Source organism: Humulus lupulus, chromosome 5, assembly GCF_963169125.1.
Source record: "Humulus lupulus chromosome 5, drHumLupu1.1, whole genome shotgun sequence".
Lineage (NCBI taxonomy): Eukaryota > Viridiplantae > Streptophyta > Magnoliopsida > Rosales > Cannabaceae > Humulus > Humulus lupulus.
Genome location: NC_084797.1, coordinates 226,798,798 through 226,823,890, shown reverse-complemented (window position 1 = coordinate 226,823,890; position 25,093 = coordinate 226,798,798). Strand labels below are relative to the sequence as shown.

The 25,093-nt window shown below is 33.3% G+C and overlaps 2 protein-coding genes across 2 annotated transcripts; one reads left to right on the top strand and one right to left on the bottom strand.

The window, feature by feature from the left end:
• The first annotated feature begins 13,926 nt into the window (after nucleotides 1-13,926).
• On the top strand, nucleotides 13,927-16,568 carry LOC133778286 (probable aminotransferase ACS10). The gene is made up of 4 exons (XM_062218166.1): nucleotides 13,927-14,654; nucleotides 14,753-14,896; nucleotides 15,433-15,593; nucleotides 15,689-16,568. Exons 1-4 carry the CDS (start codon nucleotides 14,145-14,147, stop codon nucleotides 16,542-16,544), a joined length of 1,671 nt encoding a protein of 556 aa, XP_062074150.1. The 5' UTR covers nucleotides 13,927-14,144; the 3' UTR covers nucleotides 16,545-16,568.
• Nucleotides 16,569-16,794: 226 nt separating this feature from the next.
• Nucleotides 16,795-20,843, bottom strand: LOC133778285 (probable LRR receptor-like serine/threonine-protein kinase At1g12460). Its single transcript, XM_062218165.1, has 2 exons — nucleotides 18,642-20,843; nucleotides 16,795-18,539 (listed from the first exon to the last, which is right to left on the bottom strand). The coding sequence occupies exons 1-2, from the start codon at nucleotides 19,811-19,813 to the stop codon at nucleotides 17,051-17,053; spliced, it is 2,661 nt and encodes an 886-aa protein (XP_062074149.1). The 5' UTR covers nucleotides 19,814-20,843; the 3' UTR covers nucleotides 16,795-17,050.
• Between the last annotated feature and the right edge of the window lie 4,250 nt (nucleotides 20,844-25,093).

The window sequence follows — 25,093 nt, the reverse complement described above, 5'->3', positions numbered from 1 at the left end:
CACATTTCTATTTTATATCATTTCATTTTATTATCCATCAAAATGAAAAGATTTATCAACAAGGCCGACTCAAAGTTTATATATAATTTTAAGGGAACTTAAACTTTCTCCCCACCACTTAGGTTAGAAATAAATATGCAAATCCTATAATTGGCATTTTTATAGAAATATTTTTTTCTTAAAAGATAAATTGGTTGATTTAATTGTTTCCTTTTATTATAATTTTCAGAAATATTTATTTTCTTTTTATTATAATTTTCGGAAATATTTGTTTTCCTTTATTATATTTTTCGGAATTATTTGGTTTCCCTTATTATAATTTTCAGAAATATTTGGTTTCCTTTATTTCAATTTTCGGAAGTCTTCTTTCCTTTTGTGTGAATTTTGGTCAATAATGTGCTTTCTTATTTAGCATATATTGTCTCATTTTGTTTATAAAGGAAACAAAGTTTATTGCAAATATTCGGTACTTACCCAAAGTTGTTTTTGGATTATTTGCTGATATATTTTCGTGCAGCTCAAGGATTGTAATCAGGAAACTGGTTCTTAATGTCATTAATTATTGTTTCCTTTTTGAGCTTGTTTTGATCCGACACAGGTCTGAGCTGTCCCCACCGATATCGCATCTGTCGGATCAGCATCTTCTAAATAAGGCAACTCTTCGACAATCAATAATAACTTCTATGATTCTTGCATTTATTAGAAGAATTCTTTCTCAGCCTTTGTGAGCACGAAAAATGACTCTATAAATAGGGCTCTAAAGGCAGTGAGAAAAGCGAACTCTTTGGTGCATTATTCGTGAGCTTTATTGTAATATTTGTGAGAGTTCTTCTTTGTATTCAAGATCATAAGTATTCATGTGATCTTGTAGAATTATGTGTGTTTAATTTTTAGTGGTGAGTTTATACCATGTTCTTGAGTGAATACACATTGTAATTTGAACACAACATTTATAGTCTTCGGGAGAAGATTTTTACAAGCCTTGCATCGGGAGGATGCAAGCACTCGCTGGCCATTGAAGGGAGTTCAAGTGGTTGAGCGTTTCAATCAAGATCAGATTAGTGAAGAGAAGTACAACAAGTTGCGGCAAATCTCAAGAGGGAGTCTTGTTTTGTTTAAGTCAATATTTTGTACTTGTGATTCTTTATTAATTGATTTTATTCTCTGGGCATGGCCCCAAGGAGTAGGTTATCCGAAAGGGTTTCTGAACCTTGTAAAAATTTGTTGTATTCTTTATTGTTTTGCACTGTCTTTTTATTGTGTTCAGTTTCTGTCGTGACAAGTGTGGTTTCTGTCCCGACAGAACTGTATGTTGGAATTATTATAATGAACTAATACAATCATAGGTTTAATTCCATAATACACAATCATTAATTTTGTGCCTAATTTTACACTAATAACCATAATGGGATGGTTAATAATTAACTATATGTTAGAGGCACATGAGAGCACCCTTAATACTATAGTTGGCCCATTAAATTATAGTATACCATAATAAAACCCACTTAAGCCCTATTAGTGAATAACTCCTTTGGGTTACAAGGGTATGACATATAAATATATGTCTTTGGTGATTAAGGGGTTTTAAGGTGATTGGTAATAAGAACAAAGGGGGATAGCTCCACATTGTGCCTCTAGGGTTATTGCTCTAATCTTGTGGTTTTGTAGTGATTCTTGTTGGTGGTTCTTGGAATCAAATGGCTCACATGGATGGATTGGGAGGTATGTGCATTTATTGTATTTTGAATGCTCTAAATAAATGCTTGATCTTGCCTTTAATGATTATGAGTAATGATGGTTGGTTTGTATAAAGTTATTGTTTGAATGCTCATAATCCATGATAATGTTTAACAATTGGTATCAAGAGCCAAAGTTATTGATTTTAGAGCTCAAAGTTTTTTCATAAACCCATATTCTCAAATCTGAAATTTATGATGTTTTTTCGGATTAATAAGTTTGATGTTGTGTGAATATGAGTTTTATTCCTTCAAATATGTTCATATATGTCTTGGGAGCATTTTGTTTACATTTTCATAGGTATATATGAGTTTTAACAATGGAGAAACCCTTTTCGGATTCATCATTTTTTGGTGTATTATTTTGTGTTTTTGGAGTAAATGGGTATTGGAAATTGATAGAGGATTGAAAATGGAACAAAACCCCTCAAACGGCGTCGGTTTTGGTGGCCGGAGGTGGGAGATACGGCCGGGTCACGAACCGGGTCGCGTCGACCCGAGTTTCAGACCCGCGGACCCAGAAATCGTTTTTGGCTGAACAGGGACGAGAGAAAAACGACATGTCGTTTTTCCTCTGTCGGGAAAAAACGACATGTCGTACGATCAGAGTCATTTTCCCTTCAGCCCGAACGACACGTCGTTTCTGAGTCCTCCTCGCGCGTCGTTTTCTTCAAACGACATGTCGTTTTCGTCAAACGACATATCGTACGGACATATTTAATTTTTTTTTTTTAAAAAAAAAAAAAAAAAAAAAATCCCAGGCGCGTGGGGGCGCGTGCGTAGGTTCTTTTAGGCCATTTTTCACCATTTTTCACCATTTTTAATTTTCTATCATTTATTTGTATGCACAATACTAATGCATGAATTTTATTCATATTTTGGTTGTTAATTTTAGTATTGTGGCATAAATTTTGTAATTTATTTCAACGATTAGTGCTTATTTTCTTACCTATCGTAAGAATAAGCATGGAAAATTGTTTGGTAATGAGGAACACTTAAATATTAATTTATTTAAGTATTGTATTTTCCTCCAAATAACATTAAGATCCTTATAAGTAATTAATTATCCTATCGATGATAATTGCTTACTAAAGATGCTTAATATGGTGAAGAAAATTTATTAAATATTATGAATCACAATTTATCTATCCTTTCGATAGTGAATTAATGTATTTGATTATAATATTTAATAGATTGTTCTTACCTGTGTATGAGTTCTATTTTGTTAATTTGTCTAAGAACTCTAGCATACATAATGATCATTTGTTATTTTGCGATCATTTATTTATGAGAAAAAGAGCACAAATGACATGATTTTGTTACAACATGCATTTAATGGTTATTGCTCTTGTTTCTCATTCAGCTTTAAGCAATCCAAGAACCTCTGCTATGTTGACGCTGAATGGAACCAACCACAAACAGTGGGTAGAATCTCTCATGATGAATTTGACTCTTATGAGAGTGGACTTGGCCTTGAGAACGGATGCCCCTCCTAAACCTACTGTTGATACCACTGAAAATGACAGAAAGTCCTATGAGGATTGGGAGCATTCCAATCGTTGTTGTTTGATGCTTATGAGGTATCACATGGATGAGTCCATTCGTGATAGTATTCCTCAAACTGAAATTGCAAAGGATTTTCTCGCTGCGATCAAGGAGAAGTACAAGAAGTTCTCAAAGAATGAGAAAAATGAATGCTTAACTTTGTTCCATCGGACTAATTATGCCGATACAGGTGATATTAGGGCTCATATTGACAAACTGATGGGTTGTTACCAAAAGCTTAAGGGTATGGGATTGGATCTTGGTGAGGATTACATGGTGTGGTTTGTGATGGAAACCATTCCCTCTCAGTTTGATTCGATCAGATCAAGCTACAATGCTCAAAAGGAGCAATGGACCATTGAGGAGATGACTGCTATTCTTGCCAAGGAAGAAGAGGACATGAAAAAGGGAAGAGCAAGAAGTATCTCCATGGTAACAAACCCAAGCAATTCTCAGAAGAGAAAGTCCACTTCCAACAACTCTAGTGACCAAAGGCCTTCTAAGAAGAAAGGCAACCACCCTAAAGGAAATGGACAAGGGAGTTCATCTTCAACTGGTCACAAGAATGAGTATTTCAAAGGGAAGTGCAACTTTTGTCAATGTTTCGGGCATAAGAAAGTCGATTGTCGAAAGCTCAAAGCCCACTTAGAGAGGAAAGGTAAATGTCTTGTGTTGGTTTGTTTAGAATCCAATATTATTGATGTGCCCTCAAATACTTGGTGGTTAGATACTGGAGCTACGATTCATGTTACGAATTCCTTGCAGGCAGTGACAAGGCCGAATAGTTTGGAGGAGTACGTATACATGGGAGACGATACTAAAGTCAGAATTGAATTTTTTGGGACTGTTAGACTACAGTTGAATACAGGACTTTTTTTGGAATTGCATGATGTTGCTTATTTGCCCTCTATTAGGAGGAATTTGATTTCTGTATCTATTTTGGATAGACTAGGTTATAGTCTTCTTTTTGGAATTGGAAAACTGACTTTGTATCGTGACTCTATGTTGGTTGGAAATGGAACTTTATGTGGAAATTTATATAAGCTTGATTTACATGATGTTGTTCCTGTTACTTCTCCCTCTTGCCCTTCTTCTTCTTCTCTTAATGCTGTTGTTGGTTCTAAACGAGCAAGATTAGATTTGAAATCTTCCATGCTTTGGCATAAACGTTTGGGTCATATTTCTAGAGATAGGATGGAGAGATTGGTGAAACATGGTGTACTTCAGGATCTTGATTTCTCAGATTTCTCTGCCTGTGTTGATTGTATAAAAGGAAAGTTAACTGCCAAGGTTAGAAAAAGTAAGTCAGACAGATGCACAGATGTATTGGAGCTTATTCATACTGACATTTGTGGGCCTTTTGTTCCACCTGCTATGGGCGGCTATAAATACTTTATCACCTTCATCGATGATTTTTCCCGATACGGTCATGTTGAGCTCATTCGTGAAAAATCTGAATCTTTAGATGCCTTTAAGATTTTCAAGACGAATGTTGAGCTTCAAAAGGGAAAGAAGATTAAAGCTGTCAATTCTGATAGAGGTGGAGAGTATTATGGGCGTTATGATGAAACTGGAAGGAACCCCGGGCCTTTTGCCAGATACTTGCAGGAATGTGGTATTGATGCAAGATATACAATGCCAGGGACACCCCAGCAGAATGGAATTGCTGAAAGAAGGAATCGCACACTTCTTGACATGGTACGTTGTATGTTAATTCATTCTAGCTTACCAGAGTTTTTATGGGGTGAAGCATTAAGGACTGCTGCTTATATCTTGAATCAAGTGCCTAGCAAGTCTGTTCCAAAGACGCCATATGAGTTGTGGTCAGGCAAGAAACCGAGTTTGCGTCATTTTCACGTTTGGGGATGCAAAGCTGAGGTAAGGCCCTATAATCCACAATCCAAGAAGCTTGATCCAAAAACTATCAGTGGGAGCTTTGTAGGCTACACTATTGGTTCGAGAGGTTCTAGGTTCTACTGTCCTTCTCACACCACCAGGGTGATAGAATCAGATAGGGCTGTCTATTTCGAAGATGAATTTGGTTCAAGTCAAGGGTCAAGAAAAATTGTATTCAGGGAAGAGCGTATCTATGTCCCTGTACCTGTTGCTTCCGCTTCCGCTTCTGCTCCTACTAATGATCCTGTGATTGAACAAATTCCAATAGAAGCTCATGATGAACCTCAGGATCCAGTACAGGATGAAAATCTTGATTTGGGGGGTGATGAGGTTGTGGTGAGAAGATCACAAAGAGCCCGCAGACCTGCTATTCCTGATGACTATCTTGTCTATATGCAGGAGCATGAGTTTGATGTGGGAGATGATTCTGAGCCAGCTACTTATCAAGAAGCTGTGAATAGTCCTAAATCTGCATTGTGGGTGGATGCAATGAAAGAAGAATTGAGTTCTATGTCACAAAATGAAGTTTGGGAGTTGGTTGAGCTACCCAAAGGTTGTAGACCCATCGGATGCAAATGGGTATATAAGATCAAACGTGACTCAAATGGGCAAGTAGAGAGGTACAAGGCTAGACTTGTGGCTAAAGGCCATAGTCAGAGAGAGGGCATTGATTTCAAAGAAACTTTTTCGCCTGTTTCCACCAAAGATTCGTTGCGAATCATTATGGCTATAGTTGCTCATTTTGATCTAGAACTCAAACAAATGGATGTAAGGACTGCCTTCTTGAATGGAGACTTATCTGAGGATGTGTACATGACTCAACCTGTAGGTTTTGAGAAGTCTGGCGAAGAACACATGGTTTGCAAACTCAAGAAGTCGATATATGGGCTTAAACAAGCATCAAGGCAGTGGTATCTCAAGTTTGATATGATTGTCACTCAAAATGGTTTCAAGGAGAATGTGGTGGATCAATGTATATACATGAAGGTCAGTGGGAGCAGTTTCATTTTCTTAGTATTGTATGTTGATGACATCCTGCTTGCATCTAATAATTCTGACCTGTTGGCTGAGACAAAACAACTCTTGTTCAACCATTTTGACATGAAAGACCTTGGCGAAGCTTCTTATGTGCTTGGGATTCAAATCCTTCGAGATAGGGCCAATGGTATTCTTCGTTTGTCTCAGAAAACTTACATTGATCGGATCTTGAAAAGATTCAACATGCATTCATGTTCTTCTGGGAAAGCACCGATAGTGAAGGGTGACAAGTTCTCAAAGGCTCAATGTCCACAAAATGATAAAGAGAGAGATGAAATGAAAGTTGTTCCTTATGCGTCACTGGTTGGTAGCCTTATGTATGCTCAAGTATGCACACGCCCTGATATTGCTTTTGTTGTCGGCGTGTTAGGTAGGTACTTGAGTGATCCCGGACTTAGCCATTGGAAAGCGGCTAAGAAGGTCATGCGGTATCTTCAGGGTACCAAGGATCATATGTTGACCTATCGACGAGCTGACACTCTGGATATAGTTGGGTTCAGTGACGCCGATTATGCGGGATGCGTGGACGATAAAAGGTCCACTTCAGGCTACATTTATATGATGGCTGGAGGAGCTGTATCGTGGAAAAGTGTCAAGCAGACACTCACAGCTTCATCCACAATGGAGGCAGAGTATATGGCGTGTTATGAGGCTACTTGTCAAGCCATATGGCTGCGGAATTTCATTTCAGCACTAGATGTTGTAGACTCTATCACGAGGCCGCTGAAATTGTATTGTGATAATTCTGCAGCAGTAGCTTTCTCTAAGAACACTAGGAGTACTTCTCGCTCAAAGCATATTGATATAAAGTACTATTTTGTTAAAGAGAAAGTCGCCGAGTCCCTCATTTCTATCGAGTACACGCCTACCACTAGCATGTTAGCAGACCCACTAACGAAAGGCTTACCTATATGTGTGTTTTTAGAACATGTTGCCCGAATGGGATTGTTGGGAGCCTAGCTTGTTAAGCTCAGTGGGAGTTTGTTATTTTTGTATTGGACATGCTAGTATTTCGTACGGATTGCTTATGGCTTGTGTTTTGTTAAGAACATGCATTATGATGATGAAGTCACTTCTTTATTGTTGTTGTTACATATGTATGTTTATACGTATATTTTGTTGTTCATGGAAGTGACAGGTACAAAACGAGATGAATGCGCATAATCTCAATTTTGTTGTACCTCATGCATGTTTGGATTGATTGTTGATGATTGTTTTGAATTGAATGTCTACAAGGTCAATTCATACATGATATGTGTATCCTCTAGATATGATGTTATGTATGTTTTATTTGATTACCTTATGTGGAATGATAGACATTGTTATGGTGGCTTGATTGTATTGTCCAAGTGGGAGAATGTTGGAATTATTATAATGAACTAATACAATCATAGGTTTAATTCCATAATACACAATCATTAATTTTGTGCCTAATTTTACACTAATAACCATAATGGGATGGTTAATAATTAACTATATGTTAGAGGCACATGAGAGCACCCTTAATACTATAGTTGGCCCATTAAATTATAGTATACCATAATAAAACCCACTTAAGCCCTATTAGTGAATAACTCCTTTGGGTTACAAGGGTATGACATATAAATATATGTCTTTGGTGATTAAGGGGTTTTAAGGTGATTGGTAATAAGAACAAAGGGGGATAGCTCCACATTGTGCCTCTAGGGTTATTGCTCTAATCTTGTGGTTTTGTAGTGATTCTTGTTGGTGGTTCTTGGAATCAAATGGCTCACATGGATGGATTGGGAGGTATGTGCATTTATTGTATTTTGAATGCTCTAAATAAATGCTTGATCTTGCCTTTAATGATTATGAGTAATGATGGTTGGTTTGTATAAAGTTATTGTTTGAATGCTCATAATCCATGATAATGTTTAACACTGTAATCTGTGTAAACAGTTAATTACTATTCTGCACTTTAATTAATTCACTTGGTTTAATTAATTTGGTAATTACTAAAAACAGAATTTCAAAATATATTATTCTTAATTTTTATCCTATTACATATTTTGACAAATATGTAGAAAGAATAATTATAAAATTAAATCTTTTGATGTTATTTTAATAATTATTTACAAGATAGTTTTGAGATGTGTAGTTTTAACGATAAGATATTGATCGAGTGCAAAACGGAACCGGCTCATGCCTAAGAAAGGCATATGCCCCCTTCAAATTTTTGTCTTGATAAAAAAATTTGTCAAAGAAATCTTTTTTTGTTTTTTGTCAAATATAGTAAAATTATATGGAATGAGTCCCTCAATTTAAAAGCCTACAGTAAATCAATAGAAAATGATTGGTGTAGTTGAAATAGTTTAGCTAAAGTATATAAATAACCTAATAATTAACTACGAAACATAATTTTCCATTCAGAAAATTATTGGTATGCAAAAGGGTCCTTGTCAATCACAAAAACTTGATTTTCCATTTAAGAAAATTTGGAAAAATGTCAAGATGATTTATTCCAATTTAGTTTGATGAGTATCCTACTTTTGTGGTGAAACAAATATTGAGAAAAATTAGAACTTTGTGGTGGTAGTGAAGAGATCGAATTGATAGGTCGATCTCGTTTAGCATGCATGGTTGCATATTAATAATACTCCTATAATAAATTTTCTCTAATTTTTCGTGGTTTTTTCCCAAAAAATATTTTCACTTAAAATCTGCTTGTTCTTTATTTTTCTTGTTCGTTGCCTATTTATTTTTCTACATCGATGGTATTAGTTTATCAATAAAAAAATGCTATAATGCCTTCTATAAACAAAATTATTAGTATACAACAAAATATTAGGTATGTGATAATACTACTTTTGTAAAAAATTATCATAAAAAAATCATTTTTGAAAATTACATTAAAAAAATCTATTTGACAAAACACTTTTATAAAAAATAAATATATTTCTACACATACATAATAATAAATGTAGGTAATATTAGAAGGGAAATTTCATGTTATATGCATAATAACTTAGTAAAAAAATTTAATATGCCACCATAACTTACTATCTCAAATATATGACAATTTCAATTTTTTAGATAAAAATACCCCTAACATCGAAATTGCATCGAAAAATGATCGTTTGGGATAATAATCAAGTTTTCATGATTGCATCGAAATAGTATCGATGTACCATCGATTTGGCATTGAAACACCATCGGCATCGATGCACCATCGATTTTGCATCGAAAAAGCATCGTTTGGGATAATAACAAAGTTTTCATGATTGCATCGAAATAGCATCGATGTACCATCGATTTGGCATCGAAACACCATCGGCATCGATGCACCATCGATTTTTCATCGAAAAAGCATCGTTCGGGATAATAATCAAGTTTTCATGATTGCATCGAAATAGCATCGATGTACCATCGATTTGGCATCGAAACACCATCGGCATCGATGTACCATCGATTTTGCATCGAAATACCATCGATTTTGCATCGAAACATCATCGATGTACCATCGATCTTACATTGAAATACTATCGATTTTGCATCGAAAAAACCTCGTTTAGTAAAAAAAAAAACTTTTTATGATTGCATCGAAAGAACATCAAAACACCATCAATTTTGCATCGAAAAATCGATGGTACATTGATGATGTTTCGATGCAATCATGAAAACTTGATTTTTATCTAATACGATGTTTTTTCGATGCAAAATCGATGGTGTTTCGATGCAAAATTGATGGTACATCGATGATGTTTCGATGCAAAATCGATGGTGATGTTTCGATGCAAAATCGATGGTACATCGATGATGTTTCGATGCAAAATCGATGGTACATCGATACCGATGGTGTTTCGATGTAAAATCGATGGTACATCGATGCTGTTTCGATGGTACATCGATGATGTTTCGATTCAAAATCGATGGTACATACCATCGATGCTATTTCGATGGAATCATGAAATTTTGATTATTATCTTAAACGATGCTTTTTCGATGCAATTTTGATGTTAGGGGTATTTTTGTCTTAAAAAATTGAAATTGTCATATATTTGGGATAGTAAATTATGGTGGCATATTAAAAAAATTTACTAAATTATTATGCATAAAATATAATATGAAATTTCCCTATTAGAATTATCGATTCAACCATTCAATAAATCAAGAAAGAAAGATAACATATTTCAAAATATTAAAAAAAAAGTAATTTTTTTATTATATAATAATAACTCGTAAATTGCTCGTAAAACCACCTTTAAGGTGGCAGCTAGCTAGGACCAAAATTTGGGTGGGCCTGTTGGGCCATTGATGTTGGTAGAACATAGGAATAGGGCCAGTCAGTCCAATGTGACATCTTTGAGCCCACAATTGTTAAAAGTACGTACAGTAAGTATATTTTAGCTACTTTGCACCTAAGCCGCACACATCTACATCCCATCTACAACCTCAACAATTCTTTCTCTTTTTTTGTCACATTTGATAAGATACCAATGGTTTTAAAGTCTAGTAGGCTCACAACCATAATGTCACTATAATGATATCACCATTATCCAAAAGTTAATGGTACATAAAAAATTATATATATATATATTATAAAATAAATAACTTAACTTTTTGTCCTAAAAAGTATTACAAAGCTAATTTTAGTGCCATTATTGATTTTAAGCTTAGTGGAGTATCTATGATTAGAAAGGACGGATAGTATCTTCAAACTTATGACAAAACTTTACAAGTTAGATTTCTTTTTTTTTTTGGGCTAATTTTCTTGGATTGAGCATCTTAATTTGAAATGTGATATGGGAGAAGCCTAAAATATAGAAAAATTACAAATAACACAGTAATTTAAAAAAAAAAATTTAATTTATACAATAATCTAAAATAATTACTAAAATACAATCTGTATACAAACAGTCATTCAAGTTTTCCTAAGCAAACTATAAATCTTTTATTCTCTTTCATTTATATTTATATTGTGATAGAATTAAATTAAAATATTTATATGAGATATATTAATTTAATATAAAGACATATTGATGGCCTATTGGTATTCATATATATATATATAATATTCTTAATTAAACAAATGACATATTTCTTTTTTATTTTATAACTTTCATATTATATATACAACGTAAATTTATTTATTAATATTAAAAGAAATATTTATCTTTGTATAGATTATTATAGTGTATATGTTATAATATATAATTAATTGAAATTAATATTAATAATTATATGTTACAATATGCAGTTAAGGATAATCACAATACAATTATTGTTTGAATATTTTTAAAAATGTTAGCTACAAAATAAATTTCTTACTTTCTAGTTTAAAAAAATTTGTTACAAAAATGATTTTTTTTAGTTATAAAGTAGTCTATAATTTTTTTTTGACAAAAAGACATTTTTTTTTCTATAAATTGTTCACAAAAATGCAAAAGTTATTTTACTAAAATGTAACATATGTTTACTTGTTATAATGTAGTAACAATTGTTATTGGTTTAATAATTGCGTGTTACAATATAGTTGTTAATAGTCGCCATTTTAAATTTTGAATATTTTTAAATTAGATTTGTAAATCTTTGTTACCATCATTTTGATGTTAAAATTATAAATTATTTTAGTAAATGTTAGTTACAAAAATACACTTTTTAGTTATAAAACTAGTTTTGTTAAATTTTGTTAAAAACTGATTTTTGTAACAAATATTTATAAAAATGTAACAACTATTTACACTTGTAACAAATGTTTACAAGTTTGTAAACGTTGGTCACAAAAATACCACATATAACTAGTTTTTATTTACAGTTTTGCAACTCCGTGTTTACACTTATGTCCCTCCGTATTTTTGTACAAAAGCTCCCTATTTTTGTAATTCATTGTATTTTTCATATATTTTTAAGTTTTAGTGTATTTTTGTAGATTTCCCTAAAATATACACTTCAACTATATGATATATGTCATAAAACATGGTGTGTTCGATTATTATTTTTACTTGAGAAAATAAATCGCTCTCTAACTTGAAAAGTGATACTAGAGAAATATTAAATACACACTTCAAATTTATTTCTAACTTAAGTATTTCTTAGTATTCGATAACTTACAAGTATTACGAGGAGAAAGTGAAACTTGAAAAGAATTATATTTATGAAGTGTAAAAGAGAACCTAAATTTTGATGTGAACAATCATTTAAAAGTGATTAGTTTAGAGCATAAACTTGATATTTTATTAGTAAATGACTTACATTTTAATAGTGTATTATATTTGTGATATGAACTGGCTTAAAAATAATAATAATAAAGAATATGCCATTTTTTCAAATTTAAAGTCTGCACATGGGATTTGGGAAACATTATCTAATTTGATTTTTCTTAGACCACATGATCACCCAAAGAAGTAGGAAATACAATAAGAACTCATACAATAATAACCAGATGATTGTTAAGGTACTCATCTTACTGCTCAATATGGTTCTTTGTCCCTAATTGGATCACTCACAAAACTTTGCTTGGTTGACCAAAACTATACCAATTTATCACGCAAAGATTTATATTAAACAAACATTAAAAGAAGGCTAAAAGATCTATTCATCTATTTTCCTTCTTTCATTCTAATCTTCATGATGCCAAAAAATTTATTGGGAAGAGATGTGGTCCAAGCTAAAAGGCATAGAATTGAAACTTGAGATTGGTGATGAAACAAATAAAGGCTGCAAGAACACAATATAGGTTTTGGTGAATGCACTCAGTGTTAGCTTTTTGTTGAAATAACTATAAAATAAAACATAAGGTAAGGTGGAAATGAGATTGAGAGAGGAGGGCTAAAATGGGTATTATTGAAAATGTAGGATATTTGGTGGCTTGCCTTTCTGAAACTTCTTTGGTTTAGCTTGTGGTTGTGGTAGACATGGGAAGAGACAAAACTCCATAAAAAGACTTGTTTGATAGTTGCAAAGGCAAATGGATTTGAAGACCAATTATTAATAGGTTAACAAAGATTCCTCCCCACTTTGATTGAGATTCCTAGTGGTTTCAAATCAGAAGGAAGAGAAAAACAATACAAAATGAGTAAGATAATAACAAAGTTTCTTTTCACTAATAAACCCTAGTTTGAAATTACCCAACGGTTGATATTAATGGACAAAAAACCAATTATTTGGGTTGAGTGGAAAAACCTTCCTTGTCACACTCAAATTAACTTATTAATAACTTAAATTATATATATGTAATAAGATCATGTGTAAAAATCTTTAACACAGGGATTTGACTCTTTTAACATCGAAAAATACAAATAAAATAAAATAAATAAATGTTATTTAAAATTGATAGTATTTATATAATGTAATTATTCTCAAATTTTTATGAAACTATGATAATTTGAGACTAAAATTGGGACGGTTCGATTACATTTAGTTATATAATTATTGTGTAATTACTTGTTAAACAAACATACCAAATCTATTAATTATCTTGAATTATTCCAACTACAAAATAACTTTCCCAACACATCTTAAATCTTAATTATTATTGTCAATTTTGTTTTTTTTAAAAATCAGAATTTCCAAATACAGAAAGTGATGCTAAAATCCCTAAATAATAATAATTAATTAATTTTTTTACAATTTGACATTTGTAACATAAACTATCATAGATGTAATAAGAAATTTTATTTTATTTAAACATTCCAAATAAATAATATTATTTATTTAATTAATTGAACCAAGCAGAATTTGGCATTTGTATTTTTAAGGCGAAAAAAAATCTCAACGACTAGAACTAATTTTCGCCTCAAACTAAGGAACGGTGAAAGAAAAGAAGAGGCCGAATCAAAATCGTCAGAGTCACTCACAGTAGTTGAGCTCTCCCTCCACGGCTCCACCCATACTACTAGCTCATTCGTACTAGTCTTCTCCGACGACCCTCTCCGGTGCTTGTTCCGTTACAGCTTCAATGGTTCTATAATGACCATAACTCGCTTCCAGCAGACTCATTCGACTGAACGTGACGAACCCACCAACCCCACAACCAGTTCTGGCGGAGGGACTGCCATGAGAGTTATCGTTCCTCTTCAAGGCGTAGTTCAAGGTAGAGGAGGTCTTGTTCTTGGCTCGCTTATACCTTGTGCTCTCTACTATTTCTTGCAACTCTACCTCAAACAACGACGTCGTCCTGACCCACCTCCTCCTTCTTCGTCGTCGTCGTCTTCGGAGGGTCGGTTGTCTCCGGGGTCTTCTCCGTCGACGTCGTTGGGGCAATTGGCCGAGTTTCCTTTCTTGCCACGGAACTTGTCTCGGTCCCTGCTCTCGCCCAGGGGGCATGGAGGACCGGTTTACGTATCGGGTCGAGCCAATTCCATTTCCAAAGGCGGTGATTCGCCGTACTATGTTGGGTTGAGGAAGGTCTCGGAGGATCCGTATGACGAGGTTGATAATCCGGGTGGTATTATTCAGCTTGGTTTGGCAGAAAACAAGGTGGGATTTTTTCTTTTAATAGCTGGGTTTGATTTCTGAGTGTTAGAGCTTGATGGGTTGTTTTATAACTTTGGTTTGGTTTGGTTTGGTGCGTGTAGTTATCATTGGACCTGGTTCGAGATTGGCTTGTGGAGAACGCAAGGGAAGCTATATTGGGTCATGGAGGAGGAAGTGTTTCTGAGATGAGTATTAGTAGGATTGCAAGTTATCAACCTTTTGATGGGTTAATAGATTTGAAAGTGGTATATTCTCTTGCCTATTCTTTTTCTTTGTTTCGTCTTTCTCTGTTTTTTCATGGATAATGCATGAAAGTCTCTGTTTCATCGCAGGAATATTTCTGTGTCTTTGTTAGTTCTGTCACTAGAGATTTATGTGACATGAAATCTCTCTTTATGTATGCCTAGTTTTGAGTGTTAGTTCTTAATGGTTGAGTTAAAGTCGAATGTAATGTTATTTGAAGAAGAGTGTAGAATGGTGGGAAAATGGATGTATTTGCAAACATGAAAAATTTAATAAAGAGCAGTTATAACTTCAGGTTACCATTTTGTTGATGCCAATAGGTCTCTCTGGTTAAGAGTTCGTCTCTATTGATTTGATGGAATTGGTCCTTGGTATGCTTTTCATCTCAAATTGTTCTGGATTTGTTGTCCCATTACTGTTTGCTGCTTTCTTTTTCCTTTTTTTAGTGATAAAAAAAGATATCTTATTTGTTTCATTCAATTCCTTAACTTTTTTAACTTCATTGGTTTTTCATTTTTAACACTTAAAAGTTCCACAGGCTGTGGCAGGTTTCATGTCTCAAGTTATGGGAAATTCAGTTTCTTTCAACCCCTCCAAGATAGTATTGACAGCTGGTGCATCCCCTGCAATAGAAATTCTAAGCTTTTGCTTAGCAGACAGCGGAAATGCATTTCTTGTTCCTACACCATGTTACCCAGGGTAGTCACTATTCACCAATATCTCCATTAAAAAATGTTTATGCTGGTACAATTTATGCTATGAGAAAGCTAAAGTTTGTATCATGTTTATTGCAGTTTGGACAGAGATGTAAAATGGCGAACTGGAGTAGATATAATACCTGTTCCATGCCGTAGTACAGACAACTTCGGTCTAAGTATAACTGCTTTGGAATTAGCATTCAACCAGGCAAAAAAACGCGGTATAAAAGTTCGAGGGGTTATAATTTCAAATCCTTCAAACCCTGTTGGCAATCTTCTAAGCAGGGAAACACTTTACAGTCTGGTGGACTTTGCCAGAGAAAAGAACATACATATAGTATCAAATGAAATATTTGCTGGTTCTACTTGTGGAAGTGCAGAGTTTATAAGCATGGCGGAAATTGTTGATTCAGAAGATCTGGACCGTGACAGGGTTCATGTAGTGTATGGTCTATCAAAAGATCTCTCTCTTCCGGGTTTTAGAGTTGGTGTCATCTACTCCTACAATGAGAATATCTTGGCTGCTGTTAAGAAGTTGACAAGGTTCTCATCCATATCGGCTCCAGCGCAGCACTTGCTTATATCTATGCTTTCAGATGCAAAATTTGTTCAGAAGTTTGTTGAGATCCACAGAGAGAGGCTGAGAAGAATGTACCATAATTTTGTTGCAGGGTTGGAGCAATTGGGTATTGAATGCACTAAGAGCAGTGCAGGTTTCTACTGTTGGGCTGATATGAGTAGGTTAATCTCGTCATACAGTGAGAAAGGCGAGCTCGAGCTCTGGGAAAGGCTGTTGAGTGTAGCTAAGGTCAATGTAACTCCTGGATCTTCTTGTCATTGTATTGAGCCTGGATGGTTTCGTTTCTGTATTACTACATTGACTGAAGAAGATATTCCTCTTGTCATGAAACGAATTCGTAAAATATCTGGAGCCTGTAAATCTCATAGTTGAAATTTTTTGTTGGTTCATTGTGTACATGGTTAGGGTGATTATATATTCTTTTGAAGAAGAAACTCTTGCAGTAGTTGGAAGTCCTGGTATGGTCTGGGGTATATTGTGAACTGAAACATACCATCACAGATAGATATTGAGTGAGTGATACTGAAGAAAGAGCTAACAGGACTATGAACTTTCTCCCTTTAAGAATATATAAAATTGTCTCACAGTACAGGAATAAAGAATTTAAATATAACCAAGTGAATAAAGTTAATGGAACTCTTGATTTCATTGCAGTGAACTCTTGATTTTTGTTTAATAAACAAATGATTTTTATTGTAAGACTAAGAATCACAAATATTGAAGGGAAAAAAAAACAAATGACTTTTGGTAATCTCAATTGAATACAAAAGAATTTTCTATTTGTTTCCTATCTAGGAGTTGCCCACTTTTGCTCCATAAATGATTCACTGATTTAATACCGAGATAAGAAAAGTTACCCATCTATTTAATTTTGGTCACTATGATTCTGAACCATTTCTAATGGACTCAAGAACCTGAACAACTTCAGCCATGCTTGGCCTTCTTGAAGGAACTTCAGAGGTACAGATAAGCCCCAACTTCATAACCTGAATAAGCTCATTCTCTACAATACCCCTCAAGCTTCTATCAAAGCAATCTGAAGCAGAGCCACTTCCCAACAATACCCTAACATATTCACATAGAACCACAACCTCATTAGCCCTTGGACTCTCAACTGGTTTTCTACCTGTTACAAGCTCCAAAAGAATGACTCCGAAGCTATAAACATCACATTTTTCGCTTAATCTTAAACTCTGAGCCAACTCTGGAGCTACATATCCTACAGAAGTGTGGAATCTGGTTAGGCTATAATTGTCCAAGATAGGAAGCAACTTTCCCAAACCATAATCAGACAACTTCCCATTGTAGTTTTCGTCTAAGAGAATGTTTGTAGACTTAATGTTGAGATGGAGAATGGAAGGTCTACAATCATGGTGAAGGTAGGCAAGGCCTCTAGCTGTTCCAAGGGCAATCTTAAACCTCCTGGACCAATCCAGTTCCCGATTGCCACCGCCATTGCTGGTTCCTGGATAGTGGAGACCATGTAGATTGTCGTACAAGTTCCCATTTGAGACGAACTCAGATAGAATCAGCTGCATTGTGGAGGACCAGTAGTATCCTTGAAAGGCTACCAAATTGGGATGGACAAGGTTGCCTAGTCGTCCAATTTCCTGCTCAAATTCATCTTGGTTTCTGATCCTTCCCAAAGCCTCAAGCTTTTTCACAGCAATCGATACTCCACCCTCAAAAGTAGTTTTGTAGACTGTCCCAATCGATCCACCACCTATCATACACTCCTTGTCAAGTAAAGCCTTTGTGCCAGATTCCCAGTCTTCATACTTTGAGGGCAAACTCTTACTGAAAAGAACAAGCTTTCCAATAATAACATTTGAGTCAGTTGAAGCAAGTGGGGTGCTCTCAACAACCATTGCCTCATCTTCGTCTTTCTTCCTCCTCTGGGCCATGATGTTCATAATACATACTAGACAAACCCCAGAAAGTATGACTGCAGCAGCAACAATAGCAACAATCGCAGAAACACTTAAAACTTTGTTTTTCTTTTGCTTGGAAGTGCTTGTGCCATTGCCATTAGCCGAGCAAGACTTGTCCAAAGGTGCACCACAGAGAAAGGGATTATTGGAAAATGCTGAGGCACCATAATGCTGAATGGTGGCAGGAATGGTGCCTGAGAGGTTATTATAAGAGATGTTAAGATTGGTTAAAGTAGTTAGATTTCCAAGAGAAGAAGGGATTGGCCCAGAAAGCGAATTTTGTGACAGATCTAGAAAATCTAATCTTGGCAGGTTTCCCAGGGTTGGTGGAATGGTTCCATTGAGCTGGTTTTGATGTAGGTCAAGGATTTCCAGGTTAGTCATGTTGTAAAGAGTGGTTGGAAGTTCTCCCCCTAAGGCATTGCCTGAAACATCCCTGCAAAAAACAGAGCATATTAGAAATTTAGTCAAGTCAGGAAAAGCATAATTGAGATGAATTTATCAGGTAACACATAAACATTTAGAATGAAAAACTCACAGCTCACGAAGAAAAAAGCAGTTGCTTATCTCAGTAGGTATTTCACCAATGAGGTTGAGATTGTGCAGATCCAAAACCTGAAGCAGCTGAATGCTAGCTAACTCCTTAGGAATCGTCCCACTTATTGAGTTATTGCCCAACTGAATCACCACAAGCCTCTCGATCTCAGAAAGCTCAGTTGGTATAGTCCCACTCAGCTTGTTAAACCCCAAGTTTAGAACCTTGAGATTTCTACAATTTGTTATGCTCAAAGGAACCTCCCCATCTAAACCATTGCCTGAAGCATCAAAAATCTCCAATATGTCACTACAAGTTGTCATATCAGGAATCTTCCCAGTAAACCCATTATGTGATACATTGAAACGAGTAAGATTTACCAATCCAAGAACCCCAAAAGGAGCCGAGCCAGTGAACAAGTTGCTACCAAGATCCAACACTTTCAAGCTCTGGCACGCCGACAGAAACTTTTCAACACTTCCTGATAAAGCATTGCTTCTTACTGACACATAATCCAGCCTTGGAATATCACACAGCCGTAAAGGAATGTCACCACTTAGATTGTTAAAAGAGAAATCAAAGCCCTCAAGGTTGGAGCATTTGGCCAATGATTCAGGAACCGAACCAGAAAGTGTGTTATGAGACAAAGAAATGAACTTGGTCTTATAACAGTTCTTGAACAAGGCTGATGGAATTTTTCCAGTGAAACCGTTCCTTGACAAATCTAGAAGTCTAATGTTTGGTAAATCGCCAATAAACTCAGGGATCGATCCAGATAGAGCATTGGAGCTCAAGTTAATTTTCCACAAAGTTTGAATATCACCATATTCCTCTGGGATATTTCCCTTGAACAGATTTCCAAACAATGTCAGAACCCTCAAATATTTTAGCCCTGACAAAGCTGAAGGCAGGATTCCATCCAAGCTAGTGTTCCAAAGAACGATCTTGTCAACAAACCCCTCAGGGTTACAGAACACACCACTGAAATCTTGGCAAGGACTGCCACTAAGAACCCAAGTGCTCAAGAAATTGTAAGGATCATTTGTGACATTCCCTTTGAATTGAAGTAGAATCTCTTTCTCAGTTGCAGCAAAAACCGATTGGATTCGAATAAAAAACCAAAGAAAGCACAGAACAAGAGCATGAGAAAAACGAAAATGGTGGACTTTTCTCATGCTCGAAAATACAGTTTTTGCAGCAAAAAATGAACAAGGTACCAACCTATCCGTAAGGCATTATGGCAGTTGAATGCGATGAAGGGTAGATCCGACCTCTTCCTCTACTCTCAAACTATTGCCATTGTCATCGTTTCCGAATCTTGGATTTTCGACTATAACGAGCAAAACAACTCGATCGAAACCACATAACAACATTTTTCACCAAATGGGTCTCACTCAAAAAAAAAAAAAAAAACTCTAAAATATTAAGCACATTCTGTGCATCAAGAATAAAAAAACTCAAGTACCCATTTCATATCTGCTTGTTTTAGCAACTGGGTATCTGTCAAACAAGGGTACAATACCAAATAATTTGATCTTTAGATGCAGAAAGAAGAAAAATGGTGGATAGAGAGGAAGGTATGGGCTTTAATTGCTAATGAGAAATAGTGAAAGGAAGAAAAAATAAATAAAAATGGTGGCCTTTTGGGTTGGGTTGGCTACAAAGAGAAGGTAACAGGGTCAGAGACCGTGAGAAGCAAATTTAATATAAACCGCTTTTAGAGAAAGAAAGGAAAAAAACACAGCTCAACATTTTGCCACGACCACTAAGCAAGTAAGAAACTCACTCAACCACGTGCATGTCCATTTTCTTTCTTCTTTCTCTTCTTCCATTTATTTCCTTTTTTTACAGACAAAATACTTCTCCTTCTACTAGCCAGTACATCCCACCACTCACTCGATCGACTCTAATGATATGAAATTAAAACAATGAATCTCTCTCTCTCTCTCTCTCTCTCTCTCTCTCTCTTGTAGGACCTGTCTCTCTCTCTCTCTCTCTCATAGCATTTATTCTCTCTCACCAACCAGGACCAACACCTCTATCATCACCATTATGATGAGAATCAAAAAACCATCCCCACATAAAGATAAACACAAAAAATAGACGAGGAAATTAGAAGGAAAAAGGGATACTCATGAAGAAGAAGAAGAAGAAGAATTGTTCTTTGTTCGTACTATCTTTCTCTCTCTATACTTTTCTGGTTTGAAAGTTTCTTCTATCTGTGCCGATGGAGACTTTGAGAGGACAGTCGTTGGTTTGCTTTTATAATTATTGTTAATGCAGCATACAAATCACGTCATTCTATTGTCTAAGATTGATTATTATCATTAATTAATTCCTTAATTGATAATAGAATTTAATGATGATGAGACCTCTCTTTTGTTCCTTTTCTATTTTTATTCTTTTCTTAATTAATCTCTATTTAATTAACACCATAGGAATCTATGTGTAATATATAAGACACTTAAAAAATGTATTATATTCATTTCTTCGGCAAATTTGTTTTAATCTCTGACGACGTTTTTATATGTTGAGTTCGAATTGTCTCTATAAAATTAACATAAATAAAGTAGTTTTGATTATATTTTAATAAGTATTAATTAAAAAACAATTTCTTTTTTATATTTAAATTTCATACACACTCATGTATTAGTATTATTAATATTGTATGTATATATATATATATATAACATAATCAATTCAAGCTCATATAAAGAGCTTCATTTTTGTAATTATTTTTATTAGTAAAATAATGAAGAAAAATAGCATTTAAATCCTCTTAATATTAAAAGAAAATTATATAACCTTTCCCATTAAAATTTTTGATCGTATTTCAATTTATTTTAAATATAAAGATGTATTCTAAATATAATTTTATTTTATTTTAAAAAAATACAATAAAATCTTTCGTATAAGAATAACTTTGAAACTAAACTAATTGTATTTTAATTGAAAATTTATAATCTTAGTACAAAAATTTTTCTTTAACACCTAAGACTAAGAATATCAACTTTAACAACAATAATTATAAAAAATTCCTAATAACTATTATTCAAAAAATATTTATGTAAATTTGTTTAGTACATTGATTTAAGTTTTAGAATTCTTACAGCATCTTTATATAATTAATCTCATAAAAAATAAGTAGGTGTCAAAGATGACACTTAATTATATATATTATAATTTATTACAATTAGAAATTATTCTTATTTATAATATGTCTAAATTGAGATAATTTTTTTATAATAAAATAGAATTTATTTATTGGTATATAGAAGATATGATGTAATTCTATTTTAGCAACCCTTGTCTTAACCCTAAAATATATAAAAAAAAAATGTACACATTTAAGAAATGATATGGTAAAAATGACAATAAATAAATAAATAACGAAAAGGTTTCACATATTTTTTTTCCAGCTGGAAATTAAAAAGGAAAGAAAGAAAGAACAATCTCGTGCATTAAGACTCGTGGTCCACTAACTAACCACAAATTTGCAACGTGTACAGAGTTTTTTTTTATTATATATGTATTTTAATGGGGAGTGGGTCAATGCTTTTTTTTAACGTTACTTTTTTTTTTTTTTGTTCCACATTCAAAGTTTGTCGTTTTGTATTTGACTAAGCAAAGTTTAAAGAGTATAGTGATCACAAATACCACAAAGAAACCCATCCAACATAATTAAAAAAATATATACTAAATAATCATCATTGCATGCTCATCAAATTAAGGGTTGATTTTTTTTTATTTTTTTAGGAAAAATAAGAAATTCGTTGATGGATTAAGCGAAACAAAGTCTAATATCAGGAAGGAAAAAAACCCTCAAAAAATAATCTCATAAGAAGACGAGCACAGCAACTAATCAAACAGTTCATAAAAATAAAATACCTAAGAAAATCTCTTTTAAATAAAAAATGTATAGATAATGAAAATTTTGTTTTTTAACGATTTTTTATTTTTTTAATGTTAACTTTAACAGAATATTCTTATATTTAACGGAAGTTTGTAAACATCACTTAAACTTAAATAAAATAAAATAAATAATTAAAAAAATTAAAATATGATATTTTTGACATATTTTACAATAATAATTATTTTAAAATAATAAATAATTAAACAAATTAAAAATATAATATTTTTGAGATATTTTACCATGATAATTATTTAAAAATAATAAATAATTAAACAAATTAAATTAGCATATCTTTTAGATATTTTACAATAATAATTATTTAAAAATAATAAAATCATACGTTTTATAACTTAAATTAAATTTAATTAAACTTAAACTTTAACTCACTTATTAGAATAATATCATATTAAACTTATAATATAATCTACTGTTAATTAGCAACAAATTGTTTTTTTTTTTAAATTAGCAAGAAACTTAAATTTAAAATTCATGTATAATATTTAATATTACATTAAACATATAATATATAATCTCTTGTTATCACTCCCAAATTCAAAAACTAGAACAAATATAAACTTAAACAAAAATAAATAAATTATTTATTTAAAATATGATATTTAATTGAAATTTATATGATATTAATATAAATTTAATAAAAATAATTAATAAATTCTATAAATAAAACTAAAGAAACGTGCATTGCACGTTACTTGTATCTAGTAAATTAGTTAAAATGAGTACATTATATAGTAAAACTTCTATAAAATATTATTCAATATTGGATAACTTTCATGTAATCATAAAAAATTAGAATTCTAATTTGGACGATATATAAATAAGTAATAAATTCATCATGTGTTTGGCCTATGAGTGAGACCCTTAAAATTGCTCCGATATATATATTAATGAAACGATATCAATATTATGATATGTTGTTGTTGACGGTGAGAACTCGTCAACGAACTTAGATAAAAAAAACTCAAAGTTTAGTAAACAATCAATGAACTTAAAATAATGCGAAAATAATTTAGAACATAAAATGAAGTTCTAGAGAAATAGTGTTTGTATTGCTCAATTGTCTTTGAATACAATGAGTTTTTCAACCTCTCCAAAATGGTCAGGGGAGACCATATTTATAGGGGAGCTATAATGGCTCTCAGAATAAAAACGGTCCCAAGGGGGCAAACAATTGGCAGTACTATGTGGCACCTCAGAGGATCATGGAGCAAGCGTTAGTGGTGTCGAGTTGTAGGCCTGTCGAGCCTGACTTCTGTCCGAGGTGTGGGAGGAGGTAGGGGTGTTCATTTGATCAAATCCAATGTTTTTAGGCCTATCCGATCTGATCCAGTTATCCATTGGATGTTAAATTTTTACAACCAATCCAATTCAATTAACTTGTTTCAATCAATCCAATATGATCTAATTAACCATTGGATTGGATCGGTTTTATCCATTGGACGTGTCCCCTTGGTTGTGTATTTGATGGGAATAGATCCATTCAATATTTTTGAACATTTATTTAGCTTAATTTATTTAAATAATTCATAATATTATAAATAGAAAGACTAGTTTGTTAAAAATGATACAATAACATACAAATACAACATAAATTATAAGCATAATCCTAAATAAATAAATATTTTTTTATATATATATAATTGGATCAATTTGGTTTTATTGGATTTTTGCATATATCATCCAACAACCGATCTGATCCAATTTAGATCTTCAAAATCTGATCCAATCATAATTGGATATCCAATTTTTGGCGGTCGGTTGTAATTAGAACAGTTGGTTCTAATTGGATTGTATAATTTTTGCACACCCCTAGGAGAAGGTGCTCCTCCTTCTAGTACTTCGTACGACCACTACCTTTCTGACCTTGTATGACCACTACTCTTTTGACCTTATACAACCACTCTTTTCTCACTTAGTACGACTACTATTCTCTTTATGGTCGTGTCTAGTTCATACTTTGTACTACCCAAGTCTTTTTCGTACCTCCTCTTTGCCCATGCCTTTGTTAGGAACGAGTTTCCTAATACGCAGCGGAATGGTGATGGGTTGGCCCAGTGTATAAAAAAAAATTTGTAACATATTTAAACTACTTTTAAATATGTGGATCCATTAACATATATACATTAATCATAAACAAGAAAAGAATAGATTACATACGTCTAGAAGCTTATCAAGTGTCATTGCTATCTTTTGGTAATTTGAACGAACTTCCTATCCAAGCTGCTCCCAAGTACTCACACCAAGATCTTCCACAACATTATCTACACCTCAAGAAGTGTGTGGGCACTTAGAGAATAAATGATGATTAATTTATGATTCTACTTGATGTACTCAACACATGAAATCAAGAGAATAGGCCTGAGATTAGTTCTGTATCTTTTTCAGAGAGAGATAGAAAAGTATCGTTCTTTTCTTCAGAGCGAATAATAGTCTTTTTTGAGTATATTGTTTATTTTTTGATAAGTCAAACTCAAAAAGAAAATATTCAAATTTAAAAAAATAAATTTGTAACAAATTTATAATT

Bases quoted from the DNA above. Each gene is read 5' to 3' on its own strand.
- LOC133778286 (XM_062218166.1), top strand. From the start codon at position 14,145: ATGACCATAACTCGCTTCCAGCAGACTCATTCGACTGAACGTGACGAA. The intron at 14,655-14,752 runs GTGGGATTTTTT...TGGTGCGTGTAG, and splicing joins TTGGTTTGGCAGAAAACAAG to TTATCATTGGACCTGGTTCG. The intron at 14,897-15,432 runs GTATATTCTCTT...AAAGTTCCACAG, and splicing joins GGTTAATAGATTTGAAAGTG to GCTGTGGCAGGTTTCATGTC.
- LOC133778285 (XM_062218165.1), bottom strand. From the start codon at position 19,813: ATGAGAAAAGTCCACCATTTTCGTTTTTCTCATGCTCTTGTTCTGTGC. The intron at 18,540-18,641 runs GTGAGTTTTTCA...TGTTTTTTGCAG, and splicing joins TGCTTTTTTCTTCGTGAGCT to GGATGTTTCAGGCAATGCCT.